The sequence below is a fragment of the Tachysurus fulvidraco genome, chromosome 8, assembly GCF_022655615.1.
Source record: "Tachysurus fulvidraco isolate hzauxx_2018 chromosome 8, HZAU_PFXX_2.0, whole genome shotgun sequence".
Lineage (NCBI taxonomy): Eukaryota > Metazoa > Chordata > Actinopteri > Siluriformes > Bagridae > Tachysurus > Tachysurus fulvidraco.
In genome coordinates, this window is record NC_062525.1 from 20,818,434 (window position 1) to 20,846,240 (window position 27,807).

The following is a 27,807-nucleotide window of genomic DNA, read 5'->3' on the forward strand; positions in this document are numbered from 1 at the left end:
GCATTTTAATTAGTCACCTCAAGTAGAGCATTTTTTAAAATAATAATAATAATAATAATAATAATAATAATAATAATAATAATAGTTATAATAATAATAATAATAATAATAATAAACTTTTATTTTGTATAGCACCTTTAAAAGTAGCATATCAAAGCGCTTGACATAAAAAGATGATTTTATTATTAGTCACGTCAAGTAAAGCATTTCTTTAAATTAGTCCCATCAAGTTAAAGGATTTTCTTTTATTAGTCATGCCATGTAGAGCATTTTTATTAGTCATCTTAAGCAGAAGGTTTTTATTAGTCATATACAGTGTTTTTTTTTCACATCAGGAAAAGTGTTTTTATTATTCATGTAGACCAGAGAGTTTAGAAGTCACATCAACTAAAAATAAAATTAAGCAGTAAAAAAAGCGATAAATATAACCATTAAAAGACAAAATCACAGTCAGGAAAAAACGTAAGCTGTTTCACAATCTCGGAGCTGCATCAGAAAAGTCCCAGTCACAGTGAACGTCATCCGAGTCCGAGCACGGAGGAGGAATTAAAAGTAGATGATTAGAAGATCTCAAAAGTCTGGATGTGTTTTGAAGACAGGTGAGGTCAGAGATTTAAAAAAATAAGAAACCCTTGAACTCTGTTCTATACTCGACTAGCAGTCACTGACTGGAAGCCTGGACAGAAGTGATGTCTTCCCTCTTTTTGGTGCTGGTCAGAAGTTAGACGTCGAGCAGTTGTGTTTCAGACCAGTTAAAGAAGCCAGTTCTGTGTAGAAGGAACTGTGTTAATCAACCCGAGACGGAATGTAAGTATGCATCACATTCTTCAGGTTATTAAATGAAATGATATATTTGGCTACAGATCTTCTGTATGACTGAATATAAAGACTTGTGTTATTTTATGGTAACATTTATTTTAATGTCATGTAGGTATTTTTTATTGAATCAGCTCAAGCAGAGCGTTTTATTAGTCACGTGAAGTAGAACATTTTCATTAGTCCTGTCAGAGGAGAGTGTTTTGGTTAGTCACTTGAAGTAGAATGTTTTATTACTGATGTCAAGCAGAACGATTGTATTAGTCACGTCATCAGCTTTTTTTTTTAAATCACGTCACAAGCATTTTGTTAGTCACATTAAGCAGAGTGGTTTCAATAGACGCACATGTTTTTATAAGTCACATAATATAGAAATCTGTTTATTAGTAACATAAGTGTGATATCCGTATAAACCCTACACATAATAAGCCTTATTAATTATATATGATATTAGAATCTTTTTATAAAAAATAATACAATACACAGATGAAGAGACTGTAAGTTAGTTCATTCAACCCCCCGCCTACTCATTCATAAACATGATCCTACCCGGAACCTCTGGGGTTGTTACCATGGAAACCAGCATGGTCCGAGGGGAAATAAGTAACTGGCTATTTTGGGTCTTGATTTGGTTACTGATAAACTTGACTTAGCTTTTGTGTTATCCTGATAGAGATGAAGCAGCATATCAAGCTTCGAAACGAATTAAAATCACGGGAATTAAGAATTCTCTTCTCATCGCTGACCCCTACAGTGGAGGCTAATTGATGCATGAGGGTCAAATTAGCTTGAAGCTGTGTGTGTGTGTGTGTGTGTGTGTGTGTGTGTGTGTGTGTGTGTGTGTGTGTGTGTATTTCCACCTATGAGCTCAACCACACAGCTTTCTGACGTTCAACGTTAACACCTTCCTCTCATTAATATTCATGAACACAGGTGAACAATTAATCCAGCTGTAGCCTGCAGGACCAATCAGGGTCAGAATTAGCATAAAACTTTCAGACTTTTTTAAAATATCGGTTGTCGACCTTCAGTGTGAAGAGCACAATATTAGAAAACGATTACCTTTTGTTAATTATTAAACGGTCGTTGTTAACGTCTGCTCACGGAATTGAACAAAGTAGCGACAAGACATGTTTTAACTCTCTGCTGTTAAATAATAATGCTGACTTATAATTATTTGATGCCCTTTCTCTAGTTGCCATGGCGAAAAGCGGGAGAAGAAAGTGAATGGGGTAGAAAAGAAGGGGGGCGTGTTATGGTTGTCTTGGATACAGCCGTTTTCCCCTGTGATGTAATGAGGAAGTGGACCTGTGGGAGAGGGGAGGCTATTCTTAGGACGGCATTCGGGTGATTGTGGACACGCTGTGTTTAGTGCGTTTCAGGAATACTGATGTTACGTGACTTTAGGGCAATCCAAAGCTTCCCAGAACTTAACAGTTACCGAGCAGGTCTATTTCCTGTGACTTGGCATCTCTCAAACCAAAATGACTCGCTGAGACTCGCACATTCTCTTATTGTAATCTTCAAACTCAAGGTCTGCGTCTGATATGTCAGATGCCTCCATGCTGAATCTGACTTTGATTGGTCCAGCAGACTACAGCTGGATTAATTATTAGTCTGAATAAAAACGAGAAGCTGTTACTTCTGTCCTTATAGGTGGAAAGATGGCTGATGTAATCCTGATGTTTTTGACGTCCTGACATTAAATCAAGCTATGTTAAAAAGTAACTGTACACTGTCAACCAGAAAAGCAATGTCACTTCCTGTGGTCATAAATGTTCATCAATGTACACACAGCAGCACATGTCAACCCTGTTCCCTACCCTGAGGTCTACCCTGTAATCACACACGTGTACATAACTACATGCCTCCTCTGCAATCATAGACACATACACTCCACACACACAGCTGTGTTATGCTGATTTCTGGGCAATGTGCCACAACAGGAAGCCTGATTTCACAGCATCCACAAACGGAGAAGATCATTCGAAGAGATAGAGAGAGAGAGTTTGCTGTCTTGGTTTGATTACGTTATGAAGATTTAAAATCTCAGTGCTTTACAGTTTCATCTCTTCCAGTTAATAAAGCACACAGACAGAACATCTAGCTCGTAGAGCAGTTCATTTTGTAGGCATCCCGTGTCAGCATCAATTAAACATAAAAAGGTCTGAAATTAAATTTTTTTGCGACTTTGCATCACACTGCTGTAGTTTTCTGACCATATTCAACATTGTAATTGTAAATGGTTGATTGCTGTTGTGTAGAATTGTAGATGTTAATGAATAATCCTGATGCTTGATGGGATACAATCATTGGCTGACAGAGAGAGAGAGAGAGAGAGAGAGAGAGAGAGAGAGAGAGAGAGAGAGAGAGAGAGTGAATAGGGACAGAGGAAGAGAGAGAGACTGAAATACAGTAGATACTTAGATAGAAAGAGTGAGTGAGAGAGAGAGGGAGAGAACGTAATGTAGTGGTAAAGTGAGGTAAACAGAAGTGCTGTGAAGACATTGTCCACTTTATTCAATTCAAACCTGAATGAATGAATCATATACAAAGCGACTCGGGAATCATTTAGTACAAAAAAGTTTCTCCGAACAGAAGCAGGTTGGAAATGAGATCTTAAGGATTCAAAGCGGACTTTAGAATACCATTTTTGTGGTTCATTTAAAGCGACAAGCATTTCTATCAGAGAAAAATCAAATTATAATCACTGTGGCTGTTAATCGATTTATGACATGCCTTATGGAGATTTAAGCAAAGTCTGTGCCTCAGTTTGTGGTGATACACTGAGGGAAACAGTCTGTTTGTATGCACAGTCAGTGTTTAAAAGCTTCTCTCAGGTCTGTTATGGTTCTGTGTATTCACACTTCAGTCACGAAGCTAGTATAAGCTGTAATTAAGGTCCTGTGCCTTCAGATCTGTTTGTGTGTGTGTGTGTGTGTGTGTGTGTGTGTGTGTGTGTGTGTGTGTGTGTCTGTGCAATATGTAGTCATTATATAGTCAGTATGTGTTATATATAATTGCCACTATATATTTTTATTGTATATATTTTTCATACAGTGTGTGCTTTTGAATGTTTAAGGAGCAGTTCATATCATGTTTATTGTGTTTGAACAGTGTGTTCTTCACCTCAATGAGGTTCTATAGCTGGAAAACTGGAAAAAAACAAAACACTCCGGTTGAACAGCATCTGAAGACGTTCTAAGTGAACACTATTGAAATTTGACTCGAAATGGACTCAGGAATCAAACAAAAGAATTGACTTCCGATAGAGACCCTGAGTATGGGATCAGTGTAGTGCTCTAAAATGCAAATTTATTAGTGAAAATGTAGTTGTCAGCAGTGATTAAGGTTGCTAAGCACATCCCTTAACAGTGGAGTTGCCCGGAAGGAAGTCCTTGGGACCACCAGCTCTTGTTCCTAAAGACAAACACTAAATTTATAGGCCAAATATCAAGCTTTTGCTGAGTTATCATCTCAGTTGGGATGGGGGCAAATTTAGCAAGGTGTAGCATCTCCTTTTCTTTTCAAAACAGTTTGAAGATGTCTGGGCATCGAGGTAATGAGTCTCTGGAGGTTTAGTGTTGGAATTTGGTATCATTCTTTGACATATTTTTCGTTTAATGATGCTCCAAATGTTGTCTATAGGTGAAAGACCTGGACTGAAGGAGGCCAATTCAGCTCTTCTATGATGAAGCCATGCTGTTGTGATAACTGCAGTATGTAGTTTTGCATTGTCCTGCTGAAATACACAAGGCCTTCCCAGAAATCGATGTCATCTGGAGGGAACCATATGTTGCTCTAAAATCTATACATACCTTTTCAGCATTCATAGTGCATTCCAAAACATGCAAGCTGCCCAGACCGTATGTACACATTAACCCCATACTGTACCATCAGAGATGCTGTCTTTAGAACTGAACGCTGATAACACGCCTCCTCTTTAGCTCGGAGGACACGGCGTCCATGATTTCCAACAAAAATGTTACATTTGGACCATAGAACACTTTTCCACTTTGAAACAGTCCATTTTAAATTATACAGTGTCATCTGAGGGCCCGAAGAAGGCATCAAATAAAGGTCTTTGGCCATGTCTCTCAGAGAGCCTCTGCCCATCTTTACTTCTGAGAGACTCTGCCTCTATAAGATATCCCTTTTATAGCTAATAATGTTACAGCCCTGATATCAGTTAAATTATTTAGTTGCTAGATTTTCTTCCAGTTGAATTTTTTTTAAAAATTTCTTGCTTTTTCAGCAATTTTATTCAAATAATATAAAAAAAGTCCCAACTTTTTTGGAATCAGGTTGTATATAAAGCATTTCTGAGATACATCCTAAAATTCTGTTTGGCACTTATTCAGTAAATTATTTGATTATTATTTTTTTTAATTGTCTAAAATTTGGATAGTTTTCAAATTCTTTACAACAACTTGACACTAATTAAAGCTTCTAGCAGCATTTTTAGGACCCAAGCACCCAGGCTCAGTGAGCCACACATTCACAGGCACATTATAATTGTTGGATAAGCAACCACAAGAAAACCATGGACAAAGTGAAAGGCAGACCACAGACAGTCGTGCTGCAACTGATATGTAATGTTCAACCTTTTTCATATGGAAACAAACTTTAGTTTTGCTTAAATACAGGATCTGGAACAACCAGAGCTTGATATTACAAACACATAAGAAATAAAATTTTAAATAAAAGACACATCAGTGGTGTCCATTTCACAAACTTTGAACATAGACTTTTTGACAAACTCTCCCTCATTAAAGGGCAGATGTTGCAATCTCTGCCACCACAATAAAGCTTTACAGCCTTTACAGCAGCTTCACTTTTTGATTTTGCTTTCATGAACATAGTCTGCCGGGAAACCAGACTTTTTTCATCTCCTCCACCTTCTGGAGCTTCTCATAATGTTTCGTTTCATAGTGTCTTATGTTATATTCTTTACAGACACGTTAGCTCCATTAGCACACAAGACAATACAGTGGCAAGGCATTCTGGGATATGTAGTATTAGCAGAGCATGCGACTAGCCAGCTGTAATGCACATTTGATATGATCTCGCGGGCCAAATATAATTACACCGCGCGGGCCAGAGTTTGACACCCCTGAAATAGACAGAAGGGTGCAATTACTTCTGCAGCTGCCACAAAACCCTTTGAGCTGACTATTGCTATGTTCACCTTTAGACAGGTTGTAGTTAGATAAAGGAATTTTAGCATATTATTGTAATTTTTAACCAGCAGTGTTTACAATAACAGCATATAGGTAACATTTTATTTTACATGTTATTAGTCTCATGAAACTTTATGCATAGCCTCTTGCCTGAAGATGCCTAAGTAGTCGTGAATTCTTCTTGATTACACTTGAATTCTTCTTGATCCATGGAATACAGGGATGCCTAGCTTTTACATTTTGGACATGACCAAAACCATACTTACAAATTATGCTTAATTTGACCCAATCTAATGTCCCTAGCACGTTTGACTCTCAACTCTGCCAAATTTAACAACTTTCTAACAGACAGTTCTATGGGCTGCCATAATAATAATAATAATAATAATAATAATAATAATAAGAAGAAGAATAAGAAGAAGAAGAAGAAGAAGAAGAAGAAGAAGAAGAAGAAGAATGACTAGAATAATCTACAACAATCACTCGGATGCAGAGTTATTTCTAAAAAATTATTTGATAATTGTATTAGTACCTATGTTAAAAATATTAGGTGTATTTTGCCAAACACACATTTTCTGTTACAAGCAGAACATGTGGCATTATTACAATACTACAGCTCTGAGTCTAGCAGCTGGCTTCTCGAGCACTGCATTTTTGGGTCACTTCCTTCAGTCAGGTCGATTCAGAGCTGAATTGCGTTCTCTCAGAACGCTTACAGCACTTCAAATAGGATATTGATTGTGAGCTGCAGCTGTTATGTTTCACATTTTCTGCTCATGCATGTCCTTTTCATATCTTTATGGTTATTTACGTCACTACCACCAAAAAAGCTTTGGACACTCTGTAACTGAAAGTAAGAAAGACTTCATTTGAACAAACCTCCATAAATCAGTTGCTGCTCAGCTTGTGTTCATTGTTCTTCTTGCATCAGATTACTGTCTCAGTCTTTCAGGGAGGATATACAGTAGTTCAACCCCAGACGCTTTTTAAATCAATTTCCTGAAAGAAATTTCCTACATTGTATTAGCTGCCGTGTTAAATGTGTCAATCATCTGTAACTATGGACTTTGTGGTCTGTGGTTAGCTCCCTCTGGATAGAGTCTAATCCTTCCCTTACAGTAACATCACTACAGAGCATTTCACAAATGTGCAAATAGTTATGCACATCAAGTGTGTTTGTTGTGCTGAAAATTTTCGGGTGATTCACAGCTAATTTATTTTGGAACTATCACTAGATAGAATTGAAAAGTCATGTGAGGAAATAGCATGACATTTTGTTTTCTCTTTTCTACCTGCAGTGTCAATATATTCTGTTTTTTATTATCATCCTTTTACTTGGATTTGATCTGGTCAAGAAAATGTTCTATATATGACCAGAATTGACTTTTTTGAGCTAAGGTACATTAGTCCAGATTGGTAGTCAAGTAGGGATGGACACCTTTTTGAACTCTCCACCCAATTAAACAAAGCTCCGCCTCCAGAAACTACAGAATCTAGTAAGAATACTTAAGCTTAGTCACTAAAACATCAGGCTGCGTATTTATTAAGGCATTGCTTTACTTTATTTTTTAACTTTAGATACTTTAAGCAGTGTAATGTCAAATCAAATCAAATCAAATTTTATTTGTCACATACACATACATACAGGGTATGATATGCAGTGAAATGCTTTATGCAACTGTCTGGAATAAGAATAAAAAATATAAAAAAAGTTATAAAAATGCAAAAAATAAATAAAAATAAAATTAAATAATAAGAAAGTATAAACTATGTAAGAAAAGTATATAAAACTATATAAAAACATGAAATATATGGAGAATATGAAGAAATAATGTATATACTGTACATAAATATACATAAATGTGCATAAATGTGTATGGTTTTTAAAGATTGTCCTTAAAGTGTCCAGGTGCAGTATGGTGTGTAAATAGTGTATAAAGTGGCACTGTGCTGTGCAAGTCCAGAGTTAAAGTGTCCTTAGAATGTTTGTTGTACCCCATTATCACATAGCATTACATTACACTTAGCTTCTGTTATGCTAATATTGATTAAAATAAAGAACAAATACTCAGTGTAGTGCTTGTACATAACTAAAAAGATTAACGGTGGCAATAGGCTAGTTAATATCTGAATGGCGGAGAAAGCTTTTAAAAACCTAGCTAGAAGATAAGCATTAGCAAAGCGCCACATGTACTTTTGTCACAAATGTTTTACATTTCACCAGACTTCAAACTTCCATGTCTCCCATGTGCAAGAGTTCTACATTTTTTAGTTTTGCCAATTCAGCCATTAACTTCTTGATGTTTGATTGCTCAGATGCTAAATGAACATAAACGATACCGAATTGCACAATTTGTAAAATGGAGTCAACAGTAAAATTAATTTAATTTGTAAAAATATTTTAATCGTTTATATTATTTTACCTTTTTTATTTACTTTTTTTTATTTTTCATGGTATTAGGAAGGAAGAAGTTTGTAAATGGAAAATTACAAAAGAAACGTGCAAAAATTTCCAAAAAATTCTTATAATAGAGTTTGGGTAAAGAAAAATGATTCAATATCCAGTAGATCTATGAACAATATTGTTCAGGTTGTACACCATTAAACTCAACAAACAATAAAAAAAATTATTTTTATTGAATTCATTGAAACTGACAAAAAAAAAGCAGCTGAATTATCTGCTTATATTTGAATAGTTTATTTTTGTGATTTTTGCAAATTCATGTTGATCTTCCGCTTGTATCATTCACCTCAGAACCTTTTCACTTTATTCCAAAGAAATTCAGTCTATAAGCATTTTGTCAGACATTTTTCTTCTTCTTCTTCTTCTTCTTCTTCTTCTTCTTCTTCTTCTTCTTCTTCTTCTTCTTCTCTCTCTCTTTTCCACTGTCTCTCTCTTTCCATATTATAGAAAGCCCAGAGAAGTCCCAAGATACCAGCCATGCCTGTTGCATCATCCAGCTCTGACTCAGGTGAGCCTTCTGTTTTTTCTTTTCTTTCCCTCTTTGATAAATCCCTGGACACACCTACCTCAGAGTTTTCTGTCCAACACACTGCAATAACTGGTTTACAAATCAATCAGAACAACACAAATAAGGCAAGAACTGAAAGATCGGCATCAGATTCACTAATGGTGTCGAAGAGAAGAATCATTATTATTATCAATACTTCCATTAGCTGCATTGTAGCATAAATGCATTGTGTTTACATCCAGTAGTGTCTAATTTTGCTGAACAAAGCTTAATATAGCTTCAAAAACAGCTAATCTTTATAGTTATAGTTTCTGAGGTAATTCTTAGTTTTGATTGAAGAAATTTGGACTAGTCGATTAAACACATTAACTAGTGGTGGAAAAAACAAGGAAGGAAGCAGAGAAATGTACTTTAATTCATATTCTAAAAATATCACACATTAGATTTTATCATACAGAATCATGGGCTTTACTCAGTTATCATCATTCATATACCTGCTTTTATATACATAAACCCTTTTACATTTGTATCCTTCAACTTGTTATAGATTTTTTAGTTGCCTCGAGATCAAAGGTTTTCAGTTCAGGATTAGCTTCTGCCCATGTGTTTAAGCTACAGACTGGAACTGGGGCAAGATTAGCAGTCATTAGCTTGTTTATATCAGAGCTATACTCAGGCGTGTGATGTCATAGCGTTTGATGAAGATTCTTTTCCTCAGATTTCCATCGCAGTTTACTTTGGGGCAAGTGGAGAGAGAGAACTATCACTCCTCCCTTTCCTCCACTTCCTCTAAGAAGTTTTCTGTCCAACACATTGCAATAACTGGTTTACAAATCAATCAGAACAACACAAAAAAGGTGTCAAAGAGAAGAATTATAATTTTTAATGTTTCCTTTAGCTGCATTGTAGCATAAATGCATTATGTTTACATCCAGTAGTGTCTGAACAAAGCTTAATATAGCTTCACAACAGCTAATCTTTACAGTTAGAATCAGTTTCTGAGGTAATTGTTAGTTTTGATTGTGGAAATTTGGACTAGTCGATTAACACATTAACTAGTCAGCCTGGTCTTTTACTCTTGTTTACATCGGAGCTGGACTCAGGCGTGTAATGTCATAGCGTTTGATGAAGATTTTTTTCTTTGATTTCCATTGCAGTTTCCTTTGGGGCAAGTGGAGAGAGAGAACTATCACTCCTCCCTTTCCTCTGCTTCCTCTAAGAAGTCATTACAAGGCTTTCACTCTGTCTCTCTGTCTTCTGGATCTCAGCGATAGACAGAGTCACAAAACAAGTCGGTTTCATTTAAGCAAATTTTAAGATTTAAGTCTAGAGTTTTTTTACTTCTTCTACCAATATAGAATCGCAATGCTGTTACTCTGACAGTGTCATTTAATCCACATGCTTCCATGGAAACCTCTTTCAACATCTGACCTGTTCATTAGCATGAACTGATTCATCTTAAGAGAGTGCTTTAACTTGGTCAGGGTCGCAGTGCTATTTGATTTTGCATTCGTTATTTCAGTCACATCAAACATTTGCTACTTCATTGAAGTTTATGCTTAGATCTAATGCTCCTGGTAAAAAAAACAGTGTCCTGAAATTAGTTATTTATCTTAATATAGTTTGGGACGTGTATATATATATATATATATATACGTGTGTGTGTGTGTGTGTGTGTGTGTGTGTATGTGTGTATATATCTCAGCTGTTTTGTCTGATTGTTTTTGCTGGATGTTGCAGGGCTCCAGATGTCAGCAGCTCTAAGAGTCTTAAATTTCTCCACATCATGTTCTTCCATGAGCAATACATTAATAATTGTTGAGAAGGCTGTTTCTTTTTCTTATTATTTCTTATTACTTTTCTCATTATTAATGAAATTTAGCTGATTTTTTTTTAAAATCTTTAATCTTTAATCTTAAATCCTGATTAAAGGAAAATGTACTGTATCTGATACACCTCACATAGGTTTCCTAGGTACAATGTATTTCTAGACATATTTACTCATTTCAAGCTTACAAGCATATGTGTGCTTCTTTCTAGAAAGAGCTGGCTGACCATCGTAAGTCAAGTTTGAAATAAGTGCAAATACAGAAATAGTCTTATATTTGTTTCAAAACAGTCTAATAAAAATAAGAAATGATTAAGTAAATAGTATTCAAGATATGTTTACTTTGTAAGACCTTTGTAAGTGTAGCATTGTCTAGATTTGTTTATAAAAGTGGTGATTTCTTTGGAGATGTTTTAAAAAGAACTTTAGAGAAGTCCTAAATCCAGCTCAGGATCTCTTCAGATCCATTCAGTCATAACTGACATTCATCAAAACCAAATCTGCATTATTCATGTTTAAACCTAAAACACGTCCAGTTTAGAACAAAACAGCAGTGAATTGTTTGGGATTCGAATCCTGATCTGACTCATTAAAAAGATCCGGAACTCCCGATAGGAACATCAGACGGGCCTTGAGATAAATTAAGCTTCTGAGCTAAAAAAGAAAAAAGAAAAGGAAGCCATGAGATAGAAAAGAGAGTTGATCGAGCGACATGGGGAGCCTCGTTTTCTTCCAAACCCTCCCAGCTATTGTCAAGAAGGATTGAGCTCAGAAGCAGGTGAAGAGAACTAATGAGGAGAGGAAGACTGAGACGGTGAGAGAGAAGGGAATTCGGGAAGGGAAGGGAAGGGCTACCGGCAAGCGTCGCTGACGTCAGAGAGGTGAAAAAGCGAGGGAAAGGGAGGAGGAGAGCGAGCGCCAGGCAGAGAAGGAGAGCGCGACGGAGGAAAGCATGGCTGGGAGTCTCTTTAACAGGCTGTCTCTGGAGGAGGCCGGCTCTCTTAACTCTCTTAGGAGGCCAGGAGGTGAGAGAGAGTGAGTGAGAGAGAGAGAGAGAGAGAGAGAGAGAGAGATGCCGATTATGTTGATGTTTGTCATAACGCTAATGTCCTTTTGAGTATCTTTTATATCATTATTATCTATTGTATATAATGCTAAAGGGTTATAAATGAAAAACAGGAAAAGAAATGAGGCATGAAAAGAAAAACAGTTGACAGGTGAGAGTGAGGTGGGGCCTGCACACACGTTTTGTTCTACAGATTATTTAAAGAGCATCGTTTTTTTGTTTAGTTTTTTTCTTTGTGTTTTTCAGCCTTACAACCACTGTTACAAGTGTTCTGTGTCCATAAAATTGTACAATTTTCATTGTAGACCTTTAAACACTGCACAATAATGTGTAGGCTCTATAACTTAAAACAGTTTACAGTTTAACCTCACTTTTTAGCATTCTACTGCTGCTTAACGAACTGCGAACGAGGATCTTGGATAACTAACTGATTTTTCTCTAAATATAAATATATCAAAGATAAATTAGAATTATTTTTATAAATATGTTCTCAAATATATTAAGATTTCTTTATTAAGGAATGTTATATTTTTATGCATTTCTAATTACACTTAATGTCATAATGGCAAACTTTTGTTTGGGCCTTTTTTTATGCTTTTTTGTTTGTTTATTTGTTTATTTTTGTTTTTTTTTAATGCATTTCACCTTCTTTACCTTTCAACACTTTGAATTTTTCATGAATTCATGCATTTTAATGTATTTTTTTTTAAATGCTGTTCATGAAAATTTGAATTGTTTTTCAACATTACATTATTAGGTTTTGTTGGATTACAGGCCATTTGGATGGTCCCACAATTTTGGTGCCATGTAGAGATTAAGGCTCAATTGATCTTTGTTTTATTTAAATTTTTTTAATCATTTTTCAAACTGATCAGAAGAAAACCTGCATTTATGCACTGCTTCTACACTGTACATGCTGTATCTTTCATAGGTCATATTAATGTTTGAAGCTATTTATCTGAAAATGTACCTGTGTTTAAAAAATATCATTTACCTTGACTTACAGATTTATCTGTGTGATGGAATCACTTTTTGTTAAGTATTCCTCTCATTGACTGAGAAATAACTAAAGATTTTTTATATCCTGATGAGGTCTGAGTGTTAAAAGCTGTCATGGCCTTTCCTTTAACCATTTTATGATGATTTCTTTGCCAAGAGCACTCCTGAAATAGAGTAAAAATGCTAGTGAAGTTTATGAGGTCATGCTAGCTACAGTTTATTATTGACGGCACAGTTCCTCATACTCACAAATACTTTTAGCATCTCTTGGAAAAGCTAGAAGAAGGATGTGTGATCATTGCAAGATCTTAAGAGGCTAATCTGTGGTTAAAGGTGTACTGTATGCACTGCATAAATGTCCTGTTTTCAAAAGTTTTAGACAAGGTAAATTGTAAAACTTTTTCCCACGGTTTTTCCACGGTTAAATTGTAAACGTTTTCCCCAGCCTTCCACTGTACAATAATTCAGAAATTAAAATGCAGCAAAGCCCAGAATAATACTATTAGTTTTTAGTATATTTTTAAAGGTCTATAATGAAGGTCTAGAACAAGGGTACAAATCTGTAATTAAGGTCTAACAAAGATCTACAGTCTATCATTAAGGTCTATGGTGGGCCTAAGCTTAAAATGAGTCATATACATCAATTATATGCTTGTGGTGAAGGTGTGTGATACAGGGCTAACCATCACAAGGTTTTCTCAGGAGTCTTTTACAATGATGATGGTGGGTGATGGGGGAATTAGTAGCCTGTGTGTGTCTTTAAAATAGTGATATCCTGGAACAGTTTTTGAACTGTGGACAACTTGAATTACTGGGTAATAATAACAACAATTTATAGTCCTACAAACTTTGATGTACAAAATGATCACAAATCCGTCTGTACCATTTAGGTAGGGGGCATGTGTGGATCGGTAGCTAGACCATATTCATCTCCAACTCATTGATCATAAAGGGAATCGTTTTGTTTGGAACATTTCCGTCTTCTTTTCTTATAAGGCCTCTGTCCCAGCTTTCCCTGGCAACACATCAAAATTCTGGACCTCTGAAATCCCCCGTGTCTTGACATTTTAAAGGCAGAATTAAACATCTCTACAGCTGTCTGTACCATCACTGTTCATAGCATCCGGTGAGACTCACTAAACCAGTGTGTTGCCAAGAATCTTTGACTAAAGAAATAAAAATTCACAAATCAAATTTTCTACTTACATGACATCTGAATGACCCGAAACCCTTTGTGTTTTGCAAGACAACCACCGTAAGTGTACTTGTTCCATCCACATCAGGACTAGCTATACTGCTGCTTTTGAAGTCCATAAAGATTCTCAAGCCATCCAACAATAGGGAAGCAACTCACCAAATCTGAGAAGCATCTTTCATTTGGTCCTGTTCTTCTTTCATAAGCCATTGACTAGGTTCTTATAACCACCTTCTTAGGGTTATTAATGGCCACCTTGAGCAACAGATGAAAAATTGCCTCAAACATAATTACCTAAACATTTTTATCTTCTTAGAGAGACAATCAAAAGAATACATAGGGTTCTTCATAGTCAATATTTAGCTGAGTAGAGAACCAGTCATGATCCTGGCCATGGATAACTCTGGCATCATGTAGATATCTTCTGATCCTAGAAAGTTTTGATTGCTACATTCCCCTTACCTGTTGCCCAGCCTAAGCAAAGTTGTTCTTCATGAGTGTTCAGGTCTGGAGAGAGGATCCAGGCACCGGTAATAGTGTCTGCACTAGGTCACCAATACAAAATGAGCAAGAGACAACCTTACGGTCATACCGCTCTTTTATAGCCCCTTGTAAAGTGCGCAATGCAGCCCCTGCAAGCTCTCTTGCCAACTCTGAACGCTCATGAAGAAGTCGTACATTTTTCACAATTGTCTTTCCCAAAGGCTTAGACTTAGCCAACCACTGTTCTTCCAGGGCTTTCAAAGGACCTCTCACAGAGTTGCCAAACACAAGGTCTGATGGGCTAGAAACACAACACGTATAGCAAATGGTAAAAGAGGCACCCCCCCATCCCAATCCTTACCAGTTTCTACACAGAACATGCACAGCATGGTTTTAAAAGTTTGATGAAAGCACTCCAAGACACCTTGAGACTCCAGATGGTAAGCACTAGAAAGCTGGTGAGAAATCTGTAATGTGTGCATTACTTTTGAGAACAGCCATGATGTGAAGTTTGTCCCACTATCGGCTTGTCCAAATGTGGTGAAAAACTTAATAAGGGCCTTAACAATAAGGGCGTTTTTGACTTAAACATACACATAGGGAATGCTTTGTGGAAATGGGTGGCAACACGCATTATTGTCAGAAGGAAAGTATTACCAGAAAGGGTTTTAGGCAATGGACCAACACAATCCACTCTGATCTTTTCAAATGGATCTGTGCTGACTATAATGGGTTTAAGGGTTTTAGGAATAACCTGATTAGGTTTACTCACTAACTGACCCGTATGACAAGTCCTGCAATATCCTACAGCACTCTTTATACCAGGGCAATAGAAATAACGCAAGATACGCTGATGAGTCTTATGGATTCCTGCAAGGATGATCATGAACTAAGCAAACTGGGAACCATCACCTGGAATATTTCCATCCAAGGATCATCAGAACTTGGAGGGGACCATTTCCTCTTCAACACCCCATTTTCAACAAAATACCTGGTCTGATACTGCTTGACATCAGAATGATTATAGATAGACACAAAACTATCAAGCTATTGATCTATTGAAAGGTGAAATTGCTGAACAGCCACTAAATGGTCATGAGACATGGGCAAATCTACCTTGGGGCTAGGATGGATCTCATGTGTCACCTCGATATTGTCACTTACCTTACAAGGTTCCTCCTGAGAAAGAAAGGATGCTGACAAATCAACTATGTCACCCAGTTTCTTTTGTTGGGCACATGTCAAGACAAAAACAGGGAACAGAAAAGAGTGCTGGTCACTAGCTTGAGAAGTAACAGTCACAGATTTGGAAACTACTTTAGGTAAAATGAAGACTATTTCCAGCTATATCATTACCTAGAATGTCCGAAACTCCTGATCTGGTAGCGCTGAGTGCACAGTTGCCTTATCTACCCCGGAGAAATTCTCAATTTCCAAATATTAATAATGTAATGGCACAAGAATTAACATCAATACCAATAAGGTGAATTAATACATCTCTACCTGCATAAGAGGCTTCAGAGTACCGTATAGTTTCAACTCGCATGTCTGCACGGAACCAGTATCTCAAAGTACACTTACAGACTGTTCTACATGGTCAGTACATAAGGAGATATAACCTGAACATTCAAAAGATTTAAACATTGGCTCAATTAGGCAGTGAGTCTCAGAGATGCTTTTGGAAACATTAACCTTTTTAATCTCTGCCTGCTGCTTATTTTGCCTCTGTTTTAACATGGGACAGTTTGCAATGACATGACCCAGCTCATGACAATAGACAGTTACGAGACCCAGCTGAGAAATTAGCCATGGTTCCAGTTTCATATGCGGGCTTAAAGGAACGTACAGATGCATCTTTGTGAGATGAAGGTGGACTAAACCAGCAGTTCCCAAAATGGGGGTCTCGCGCGACCCCCTGGGGGGTTGCGGCCTGGGGGTCGGGGGGTTGTGAGATGATTTCCAGAAATTTTATTTATTTATTTATTTATTTATTTATTTATATTTTTTTATTTGTTAAAAAAGATTGTAATGATGTCCCTTTTAGACATCATTCATAAGTTTTTCCCTGAAGGAGATGCTCCCGACCAATATGACTGGATAAGGTCACCACTCCATGTAACCACGGCAAATCATCTGCCGTCAGATACGGAAGATGCGCTGATAGAACTTTCAACCGATCAATCTTTGAGGACAGCATTTGACGGCAAGACGCTGGATGAGTTCTGGGTTTCTGTCGCGCTGGAATATCCACAGTTGTTCGAAAGCCATGTTGGATGTAATTTGGCTCAACGTATTTATGCGAAAAGACATTCTCCGCGCTGACTTACATTAAGAATAAACACAGGTCACGTGGGGGGGTCCTTCAGCAGTCTAATATTGGGGGTCACGGTCTGAAAAGTTTGGGAACCCCTGGACTAAACACAACCTTATGAGTTAATATGAACTCGCCTGAAAATATAGCAACTTTAGACCGGGTTTCAATTTTCTGTTTGTTTAAATGCACTACCAACTGTCCAATATCAACTCTTTAAGCAGGTCAAAATCTCTTACCCCACTAGCTGAACACCATTTATTGAACAGCGTGGCTTTTTCACACGCAAATTCAATGTAAATCTGGTGAGGAGACTTGTGTTTCTAAAATTTTGCCTGTAGGCTTTCCGCACGCACTCATAATCATGGAGCACTGTAGCTTTAACAGTTTCATAATACAAACTCTGCTCAAGAGTGAAAAGTATAGTGATAGTTTACATTGGAGCAACAATGTCCATAAACTTTCTGGCCAGTTCAACATAGTGGCTATTCTCTTAAAAACTGCAAAGTAAGCGTCGACTTCATCTTCCGAAATAAGGGCACTAAACCAACGTGTCTAACATCAAAGGCAAACAGACTTACTGATGAGGACTCGGCTGGAGCAGGTGGTGGCCTGTAGCATTCAGCAGCAATAGGAGACAGGGAGATTGCTGTTGAGGAACTGAACTTCCATGGCAGCGGCACCCACTTCCGCTGCTGAACCTCCAGGTCGAGCTTTTTCCCTTCGCAGATTCTTAAGAGATCTGTTTTGTACTCTTGCCTCTTAATCTCCACTTCAAGCTCTTTTTGGGTGAGCTGCCAACCCGGATCTACCACACTGGCGCAAGACTCACATCAGCCTCCTCCGGCTTCATCATAGCCTCCGCACTGCCAGGAGCGTGGAGAGCTATGGTAGGGTGTGAGGTGCTTTTCCGAAGTGTGTCCCGCTCCGGTAGGATCTGTTGAGCCACAAGTGCCTCATATAATTCTGCTTTGACTACCTTTTTGCTAGCTGTCTGGCATACTGACACATTAAAATAATCAGAAATGAGGAGCAGATCATTATTCCTGCACCTGTCAAAATCTTCCAATGAAGGACAGCATAAAGGCGATTAAATCAAATGGCATGATACCACAGACAGAATATACCAAACACTATACAAGAATATTAAGATATCCCGGACAAGCCCGCAAATCTGTTACAACCCAATCTAGGGTTGAGCGGCACAGAGTTATAGCTCTAGATTCGGTGATTCGATACCTTAATAAATTGGGACAAAGACCAAAAAAGGCACAAAAGATAATTTCTAGAAAAGGTATTGGTATATTTTCAGAAAGGAAATAAATAATATATACATACAAACAACTGTACAAAGGCATCTCTTCAGGTGTGAGCCCAAGCCAAAATAATAAACAAAAGAGTCTAATATTTAAGTAACAATTTTTACTTGAAAGGAAAGAAAAGAAAAATACAGTGGGACTTCCCTGACTCTCTACCAAATGGGAAACATATGGGAAAAAGGAACCCACTCCAAAATAAAAAAAGTGCAGTTACACTTCTACTGACAGTGAAACAGTGATCAATATTTACAGTGATAAAGAGATATGTATATACACAGAGTGAAACACAGCAATAAGTCCAAGGGAAAACCAAGCTCAGAATCAGAAACAGGCAAAAGTCAAAACCAGAACAGCTCCTATCAATAAACACAACAATCACTATCTCAACAACACTGCTATGAACACACCACTTCTAACACCCTCCAACTTCTTCTACTTTCTCTTTATATAGCTGATCAGTGATGAGGTCATTGAGGTGAGGGCAGGATCAGGGCAGGCTTGGGCAGGCCGGAAACTCTGGCCTGGAACCAAACCTGCACACAGACATGAACAGAGAACACAATACAGTCCACAAAACCAGGGGTTGTAACAAAACACGTCTAACTGGCGGTATGACTATTCAACCCATTGAAACAGGTGTATAGAAGAATTCTATTAGACAATTTTAAAGTTTTTTCCAGCTTGACCATGGACTCCATTATACCCCTGTCACTTCTTCCCCAACACTTTAAAACCTATTACTTTTCACTTTATCTTGATGCATGTACATTATATGGCCAAATGTTTTTATAAACCTGACCATCATAACCATATGTGACCCAGGAGGCCTGGGGCCCAGTTGGGAAGCGTGAGGTTGAGGTCATGGCTCTATGCAGGGCACTCGAATTCTTACACTCCAACATTGGTGAACCATGTCTTCATGGAACCCACTTTGTGCACAGGGGAACGTTCTTGCTGGAATGGAGAATGGGCTCCCCAGTTATAGCCATATAGTTTATCTTCCATAATAACACAAGTATAAGGATAAATGTTTATCAAAAGTCTGGAAACTATATTAATCTCATCACAAGACCTAAATTTTTGGTTTCTACTGGGTTCCAGTATCTCATCAAATATCCTGGCACTGCTACTATCTGAGGCTTTCCTCCATTTACTAAATGCTATATAACTGATTGAATTTATACCTGTAAATTATTGCTTACTGATCTTTTTCTGGTTGTTGTTAATTAATGTTAGCCTGCTCTAAATTATATATATTCTAGTATATTCTTCAAAGCTGCAGGTCTGAACTTTTTACCTTTATCTTACCTTTTAATGAATTGACTTGACTTGAAACACTCCTACAGTAATGAATAAAGCGGTAATGTTGGCCACTTGCCTTGTAGACTGGGAAATCTAGATATATAACCACAAGTTGCTTTGACGTTAATTTCACCAGTTGGCACAGCACTACCTGTGTGTCTGTGACAAACAGATGTTTGTGTCTGGGCTATTGGTTTTCTACTTGTAGTTAACAAATTAAAAATTCACACCTCATTATAGTTCTCTTGGATTGTAGGAATTTGGGAGACATGCGTGTTTTTATTGTTATTGCACCAAGATTGAAGAAACAATTCTATTCCTCCAAATGAGATTACGGGATTACACTTGCTTGTCCATGTGCCAATGGAATGAGCACCAGGTCATGCATTCTGTTCTCCTTTCCTGTTTCCTTTTGAGTCTTGCCAGGGTGTTTCCTAAATAAACTCCTTTCTGAATGTTTTTTAAGCAACATTATGGGTCGGGATGTTAGAGTTCCATGTTTGGACACAGTCAGGACTGAGTCAGTATCTACCATGTCAGATATCTCCTGGAGATGACATTGTGGTTCTACATTCGGATATCATACTGGTATCTTAAAAACTGTTGCCTGTTCATGCACTTTTAAACACTGTTGCATTGACTTCATGTTCAAACGGAAATATGTCATTCTGTGGCATCATGTCACACCTCTCAAGCTATTTGATTCCCCTTTGATGTCTGTCTGTACAATTTTCTAAGGGGTATTTGAATTTTTAATGCACCGTTGGCCTAATATCAGTCTAAATCACAGGATTATATTAACACACTTGTCTGAATATGTTATGGGTTGTATAGTCTCAGATTATTGTACAGCATAAAAAAAAAGATGCTTTATATTTATGGAAGGAGTCTCCAGCTGTTAAAATATGGTCATGGACAGGAACCCCTTTCATTATCTGCACACCTACAGCGTGCTAGTTTGCATCCCGTGTGTTAGAGAGATGTGTGAAGGGATTGTTAGAGGATGTGTGAAAAGAGAAAGTGTGAAATGTGCAGATTATTTACCTGCTTGTTTGGCTGCTGTTCATCTCTTTTCCATGTCCTGTGTGTTAATTAGCGAAGGGGAATGTACTAATCCGCTTCATGTCGTGGTTCTTTATGAGCCTCCATTTCACACTGGATTATACTCTTTGTGTGTGTGTGTGTGTGTGTGTGCGTGTGTGCAAAAATAATCTACCTGGAATGTATTAATAACCAGCCTGAATGCATTAAGTATGCCTGACTAAGTTTCTTTAAAAAAATAAATATTAAATAAATTAAAGGAGGTATGGAGGATAATATTGCTATAACACACAGCTCTAAATAGCATTCTTTGTCTCCTATCAATCATAGAGACTCTAACCAATCATGTGTACAATCAATAATATGTTACACATGTAACTGTACATGTTGACTGAGAAGCATGTTGACTAGCTTCATGTGTCTCAGAGAAAGCATGTGCTAACTCTCTGCCTCCCCAGCTAGTAGCTGCTGTATGAAAGTGGAGAGCTGGCAGGTGGTTATGAACATGTAAATGTAAGGGTCGGTAATCTTGCACTGGACTGATTATATAAGATAAATTATGTGGTAAATAATTGATAGCACTCCGTCTCATCTAGTGCTCTGTGTTAGAGAAAATCAGTACGATCAGCCTAGGATTTCTGAAGAACTTGTTTAACATGTTTATTTTTGTCTTTTTATTTTGCCCGATGCCTCTCAAACGCTTCCGAACTCGTCTGTTTCTGTCGAAAATTAAAAGCGGCCCTTCTGATTTCTGTCTGTGTGAGAAATCCAGGGATGCACCAGACAGAGCAGCAATCAGAAACGACATGAGAGAGGAAGTGAGCGAGAGGAAGGCGAGTGGATTGTGTAATTAAATCCAATTATGTAGCAGCTGTGTGCTTCAACACAGTGCACTTACGATTCATCGTACAAACCCCCCCCCCCCCCACCTTTCACACACTCGACGTGATGGATGGACATGCTCTACAGGAAGGCAGGAGAACATCAAAGTTCTCTGCACTGCTGCTTTTTCCTACAGCATTCGATTCAGTCGATACTGAAAACGACGCAGGTGCGCAAGCAAGTCTTCCAGTGTGAACAGGACTGAGAAGAGAGACTTTAGAAAAAGACTTCAGTTAACTACATATGAGAAATGAGAGCGCAATCTTGGAGACATCTTTTTCTTAATACGCCTGAAAATGTTAACATTAATTAACGTGCATTTTAATGAGCCGAGGGACACTGGGATGTGAGTACCATTAAATACTAAGCTAAGAGACTATGAGACATATAAACCACCTCAGATCCGCCTGAATAAAACGGTTTGTTAGAAGGCAAACATGGGTTGGTGTTTATTGAAACTAATTTTCCATGGAAAAGCTCCCATAAAATTTTTTAAACTTGTTTTTTTGATGTAGTGTTATGATTGTCCTCTGATTTTCTATCGACAGCGATGCACAGCGTCCTCGACACGCTGAGCGACAGCACCGGCTCCACCGCTGCCAACGATCTGGACCTCATCTTCCTGAAGGGCATAATGGAGAGTCCTGTAGTGAGTTACCACACACACACACACACACACACACACACACACACACACACACACACACACACACACACACACACACATAATGCTCTGCCAAAATGCCAGATGTTTTACTCTACTAGTCTAATGTTGCTGTTTTCATGTGGTTTCTTGTCAGATCAATGGATGATGGCATTCCACACTGTCACTTTTTATCAGTGTGATATTTCATATCCCTTTATCTTTCAGGTATAAGCTGAAAGATAAATTCATAAATATAAACATTTATTTTACAATTATTTTAACTGGGAGTTTCCGTATCTGCTGCTGGTTTAGTTCACTCACCAATCATGAGCTTTTAGCCTAAAACATAGAACCTGTGTTATATTATTATTTGTGTCGGCTATATATGGCTGAAAAGACAATGTTGACTTAAATTGATATTAGACCTCTGGGTGGGTGTGTTTTAATATACTAATAAGCTCACTTGATTGACAGTTCTCTGTCCTAGGTGGGAAAACAAAACAGACAATGAAGCATGATCCAGGGCTTATACATAGCATGTTTAAATTTAAACAGTGTTTACTTATAGTATTAATTTTATCATTTAAATATAATATCTTGTATTAGTGCCTCATATTTAATGAGAATGAATAGTACTTGTACCTTCCCTAAGATCAGCCTAATTGTGGTTCAGGATCCATAGCAACCCTGATCAGGATAAAGCAGTAACTGTGTAAAATTTAGTTATTTAAGATAGACTTAAATTCTAGGAGAGACTCTTAAATTCTAAAGTAAAATAAATCTTAAATCAGACACTCACGGTGAATCATAAGTATGCAGAGTGATTTGTAGAATATTGACTGACCATCTGCAGCCTCTCAGTTATTGAGGAATATTTCTGGTATTCACTATATAAGTTGTTGCACAAAGCACTATGATCAAATGTATTTTGACAAGTTCCTTCTATTATTATCTCATCATTATGCCTCTGGATATGTACTGTCAATTATAACTTAATGGCATTGATGAGACCTCTACAAGACAAAAGAACATGTTGAATTATCCTGTTAAATGTTGTGCAAGTCTCTGTTGCACTGTGCTGCCAGTCACTGTATAACGATCCTATTGAGAAGCTTCATCTCAACTGAAAAAAGAAAGATTGATACATGAATCTGTAGCATGCAAAGCGAGCCCGAATTTTTGAATATCTCCCACTGGGACTTCCTACAAATGCAGTGGTAAATCCAGACGAGTGAGTAGGTTCAGATCCGGCTTTTATTTACAAGTTTTAGCAGCATGCAGTGTCTCTCGCTTTAAATCTTCCTCCTTTATTCCATCTCTTGGATATTGTTTTCCTTCTGATCCTGCCCTCACGTCTTCTGGATGATTGATTTATTCAATGACAGGCTTCTTAGACTTATTCTTCTTCTTGGCCTGACCTCCTTTATGATAGACAATGCATTGTGTCCCGTTTGAACCATTTGAAAAAGTATTAAGTGTTGAGGGGAAAAAGGAGCACTCAAAAAACACAAAAACCTTTTGATGACATTTTCTTTACTGTGACTGTCAGAGAACAATCACAAGGGAAACTCACGTGGATATAAATAAAAGAGAGACTAGATAAAAGAGAAGCAGGAGGCACAGTGCCTCTTTAGACACTACTGGACCTCAGGAGAGCTTTCGATAATGCCCTTTTGACAGGTTAAATCATAGCTTTGTGTGTGTTTTTTTTTAAATATAGGTCATAAAAATGATGTAAACATAAGGAATAAAACATTTTCTATCACCAGTCCTAACCTTTGCATTGAACTCCATCCTATATCTTCATTCCTTCACCTTCATCTCTATTCTTTACCCCAAGTCCTTGCCTTCACATTGATCTGTACATTTTACATTGCTTTAAGTTTAGTTTGAAGGATTTTACAGGTGTTTACTTTAAAGGATTAGGTTGAAGGTAACGCTAAGGAATTGGGTTAAAGAATGGTGGCTTACATCCCATCCTATCCTTTAGATTCAACTCTACCTTTTACCCCAAGTCTTAACCTTTATGTACAACCCCATCCTTTACCACTAGGCTTAACCTTTATATTTTACTGTGTCCTTTACCCCAGTCCTAGCCTTTACATTCAATCCCATCCATTTGCCCCGGCCCTAGCCTTTACCTTCAATTTCATACTTTACAACATTTACCTGCAAATCTTACTTTCAACTCTATTCTTTAATCCCAATCTTAGACGTAACTATCAACCCAGCAGTTTACCACGTCCCTTATTTTCAACCCCTTTCTTTACCTCTAGGCTTTACATGCAATCTCTTTTTTATATTCAGGTCCAACTTTCCCCTTCAACTTAATTCTTTACCCCCAAGATCTAACCATTATCAGTGCATTCTATCAGCCTTATCTTGTATTTTCAACATCATTCTTTTCTCCCTGTCTTTACAGTCAATTATACAGCCTACAGTCATCTCTGCCCTTTACTACAAGGTCTAACCTTTACATTCAAACTTTAACATTCACACACTTTACCACCAACTTTACTTTTTCCTTTAACACTATTTACCCCAGTTCGTTAACTTTAACCCCATTATTTATCCCCAGTCATAGTCTTTACCTTCATCCCCTTCCTTTACCTCCAGTCCTAGCCTTTATCTTCAACCAAATCTTGTATCACCAGACATTTAAATTCAATTCCATCCTTTACCCACTAATATTAACCTTACTTTTAACCTTTACCTTTAGCCACATACAGGCTTTACTTTCTTTACCTTTACATTTAAAAGATCACCACAATGCAAAAGCCCAGCAAAACTAGTCTTTAAAAATGGACCAAGCAGACTTTGTCATAGCATGTGGCAAGTTGATATTTGTTTATACAGAATCTACCTTATTTTATGTAAAGCTTTACTTACATTTTCACAATAAAATTATTTGCTTTAGATAAAAGTCTGCAAATTCACTAAAAGTAAATACTTGTTGGTGCAGCTTTAAGCAAGTAAACTCTTGCTTTGTGCCTTATAAGAGTAACTCTTGCATAATCGTTAACAAAGATTAGCTCCACCCACATACACTGAAACGAAGCTCAACAGTTGTTTAGATTTTGAAACTTTTGCAGATTGTGCCCTGAAAACCATAATTAACCAGTGTAGAAATAGCTTACAGATTTAGGTTGCATTGTGTTTTAGGATATACAGTAAACTAGGGTATGAAATCATTTCAAAACTGTAAGAGAAACTGGTTTAAAATGAGTGATGTATAGAATTACGGTAACAGACACCTATGGTGAATCATATTCGAAATGTTTGTAGACAAAAATAAGTGCAGTTGTATAGTGTAATGTGACTGACTAGCTGTTATATAGGGATATTTTAGATATACATAAATACATCCTCTGTGAAACATATGACAATAAACAAACAATAATAAAATAAAAAGTGAGCACACATAATTACAACGTTGCAAAATAAAAACTTTATTTTATATGTTTAATTTATTCATTACAACATCTAATATACTTTGACTGAACTCAAGTTCAATTGGTGCAAAAAGTTGCTTGTGTTTAAGTTTGACCTGTTATTCCCATTATTATCATCTCATTGTTATGTCTTTGAATATGTATTGTGATTTGATTATTTCAAGTGTATCAATGAGACTGCCTAAGTCAAAACATTTCTCCAGATAAATTGTATAATTCACTTATTGAGAAGCTTTTTGAGTAGTTTTATCTCACCTCTTAAGAGGTAGCCTCGTGTCTGTCGGATGAGTGTTTTTTTTTTAAAATGCTCTTACCTTGACCTGACCTACTTTATTATTGTCAGTGCATTATGTCCTTTGAAACATTTGAAAAAGTCTGAACCATCAGAAAAAAGGTACACTTACAAAACACAAAAATCTTTTGACAGTACTTTGCTGTGATTGTTAGGATCCAATCACAAGGGAAACTCACATGGGTGTAATGAAAATGTAGACTGGAGACATACTCCCTCTTTAGACACTGCTAGTCCTCGGGAGAACTTTCTGAAAAGCCCTTTTGGCTGATAGCTTTGAGTTTGTTATTTTGTTCTTTTTAAGGTTATACAAATTATGCCTTAAATGTAAGGAATTAAACTTTTCCAACCCCAGTCCTAATCTTTATATTTAATCCAATCCTTTACCTCCAGTCCTTTATCCCCAGCCCCAAACTTAGCCTCAGTCTAATCTATTAAACACAATTTCCAGCTCTGCACATTACTCTGTTTTACATTTTACCCTTTCCAACCATAATCCACCAGTCTTACCCTTTACATCAGTCTGATGCCATCCCTTCAGTCCCAAATTGTACCCTGCCCCACATTTTACTCTATCACACCCTTATAAACCTGTCCTACCCTTTATAGCAGTTCCACATGAATCTCACGGATCTACACCAGCCTACCGTATTATCTGAGTCCTATCCATTACACCAATCCCACCAATCCTCTCTTCAAGCTCAGTCCTCCCATTTATCCCAACCCTTCCCAGCCTACCTCCCACTCCCATTTTTTGCTTCATCTTTTTATTCTGTCCCATAGTTTACCCTATTTCTCCTTTCACCTCATCCTATCCTTAATGCCTGTTTGATGCACCCAATTCCTTCCTACTTTGCTTCACACTTTATTCTGTCCTATAATTTACCCCATCTGACCTTTTATCCCCAGTCGTATACTTTTCACCAGTTTTACCCCATTCCTGCTTTCACCTCTGTCCCACACTTTACCCCATCTCACCTTTAATTAGTTAGTTAGTTTGTAAGTCTAACATTGTACTCCCAGTTCCATCCTTTACTCACAGTTTTGCCGCTTTGTCACCATTTAGATAAATTTTGCATCTTATTTATCCCAAACTTTTATTTCAAACTCTTTTATCCATCTGTAAGCTTTATCCAGGATTACCCTTTCTCCCTGTTCAGACTTTTCTCTTAAACCCAGAGTGTTGCTGATTAACAGATGTGTGTAATTATTGTATATGTTGCATGACCCCTACCAGATCTTGATGCTTTAGTGTCCTGTCTCCTCATTGGTTGAATGAGTCTTCCCTCCACTCTGAACAGCTCAGTGTGCCTTTTATTCCACAGAGGCTTATTCAGACAATAACAAGCACAATGGCTAATTTTTCTCTGCACACCCTGCATTTGTTTTTTGTTTGTTTTACTTACAGTCATGGGCAAAATTGTTGGCACCCCTTAAATCTTTTCCAGAAAATGAAGTATTTTTTATGTTTCGCTATACACATGTTTATTTCCTTTGTGTGTATTGAAACACAAAATTTGACATAATTTAACACAAAACTCGAAAAATGGACCGGAAAAAAATATTGGCACCCTTTCAAAATTGTGGATAAATAAGTTTGTTTCAAGTATGTGATGCTCCTTTACTCACCTGGGGCAAGTAACAGGTGTGTGCAATATAAAAATAACACCCGAAAGCACACAAAGTCTTTGAATTGTGTGTCTGTGTGTGCCACACTAAGTATGGCGAACAGAAAGCGGAGAAGAGAACGGTCTGAGGACTTGAGAACCAAAATTGTGGAAAAATATCAACAATCTCAAGGTTACAAGTCCATCTCCAGAGATCTAGATGTTCATTTGTCCACGGTGTGCAACATGATCAAAAAGTTTGCAACCCATGGCACTGTAGCTAATCTCCATGGACGTTCAAGTTCCAAAGAAATTCGACATTTGAATGAAATGAATCGCTATGGCAGGAGACCCAGGAGGACCCCATTGCTGACACAGAGACATAAAAAAGCAAGACTTCAGTTTGCCAAAATGTA

The 27,807-nt window shown here is 37.3% G+C and overlaps 1 protein-coding gene across 5 annotated transcripts in view; it reads left to right on the forward strand.

Annotated features, from left to right (window-relative positions):
- Positions 1-27,807, forward strand: part of mpp2b (MAGUK p55 scaffold protein 2b) — a 45,625-nt gene that overhangs the window by 2,009 nt on the left and 15,809 nt on the right. The window contains exons 2-5 of one of the 5 annotated variants that reach the window (XM_027176903.2): positions 659-807; positions 8,908-8,968; positions 10,126-10,259; positions 21,943-22,043. In XM_027176903.2, coding sequence (XP_027032704.1) covers positions 21,945-22,043 — 99 coding nt within the window. In that variant the 5' untranslated portion in view covers positions 659-807; positions 8,908-8,968; positions 10,126-10,259; positions 21,943-21,944. Of the gene's footprint in view, positions 1-658; positions 808-8,907; positions 8,969-10,125; positions 10,260-10,651; positions 11,822-21,942; positions 22,044-27,807 lie in introns of those variants that run through there. The other 4 variants (XM_027176901.2, XM_027176902.2, XM_027176899.2 and 1 more) reach the window with 4 other exon arrangements.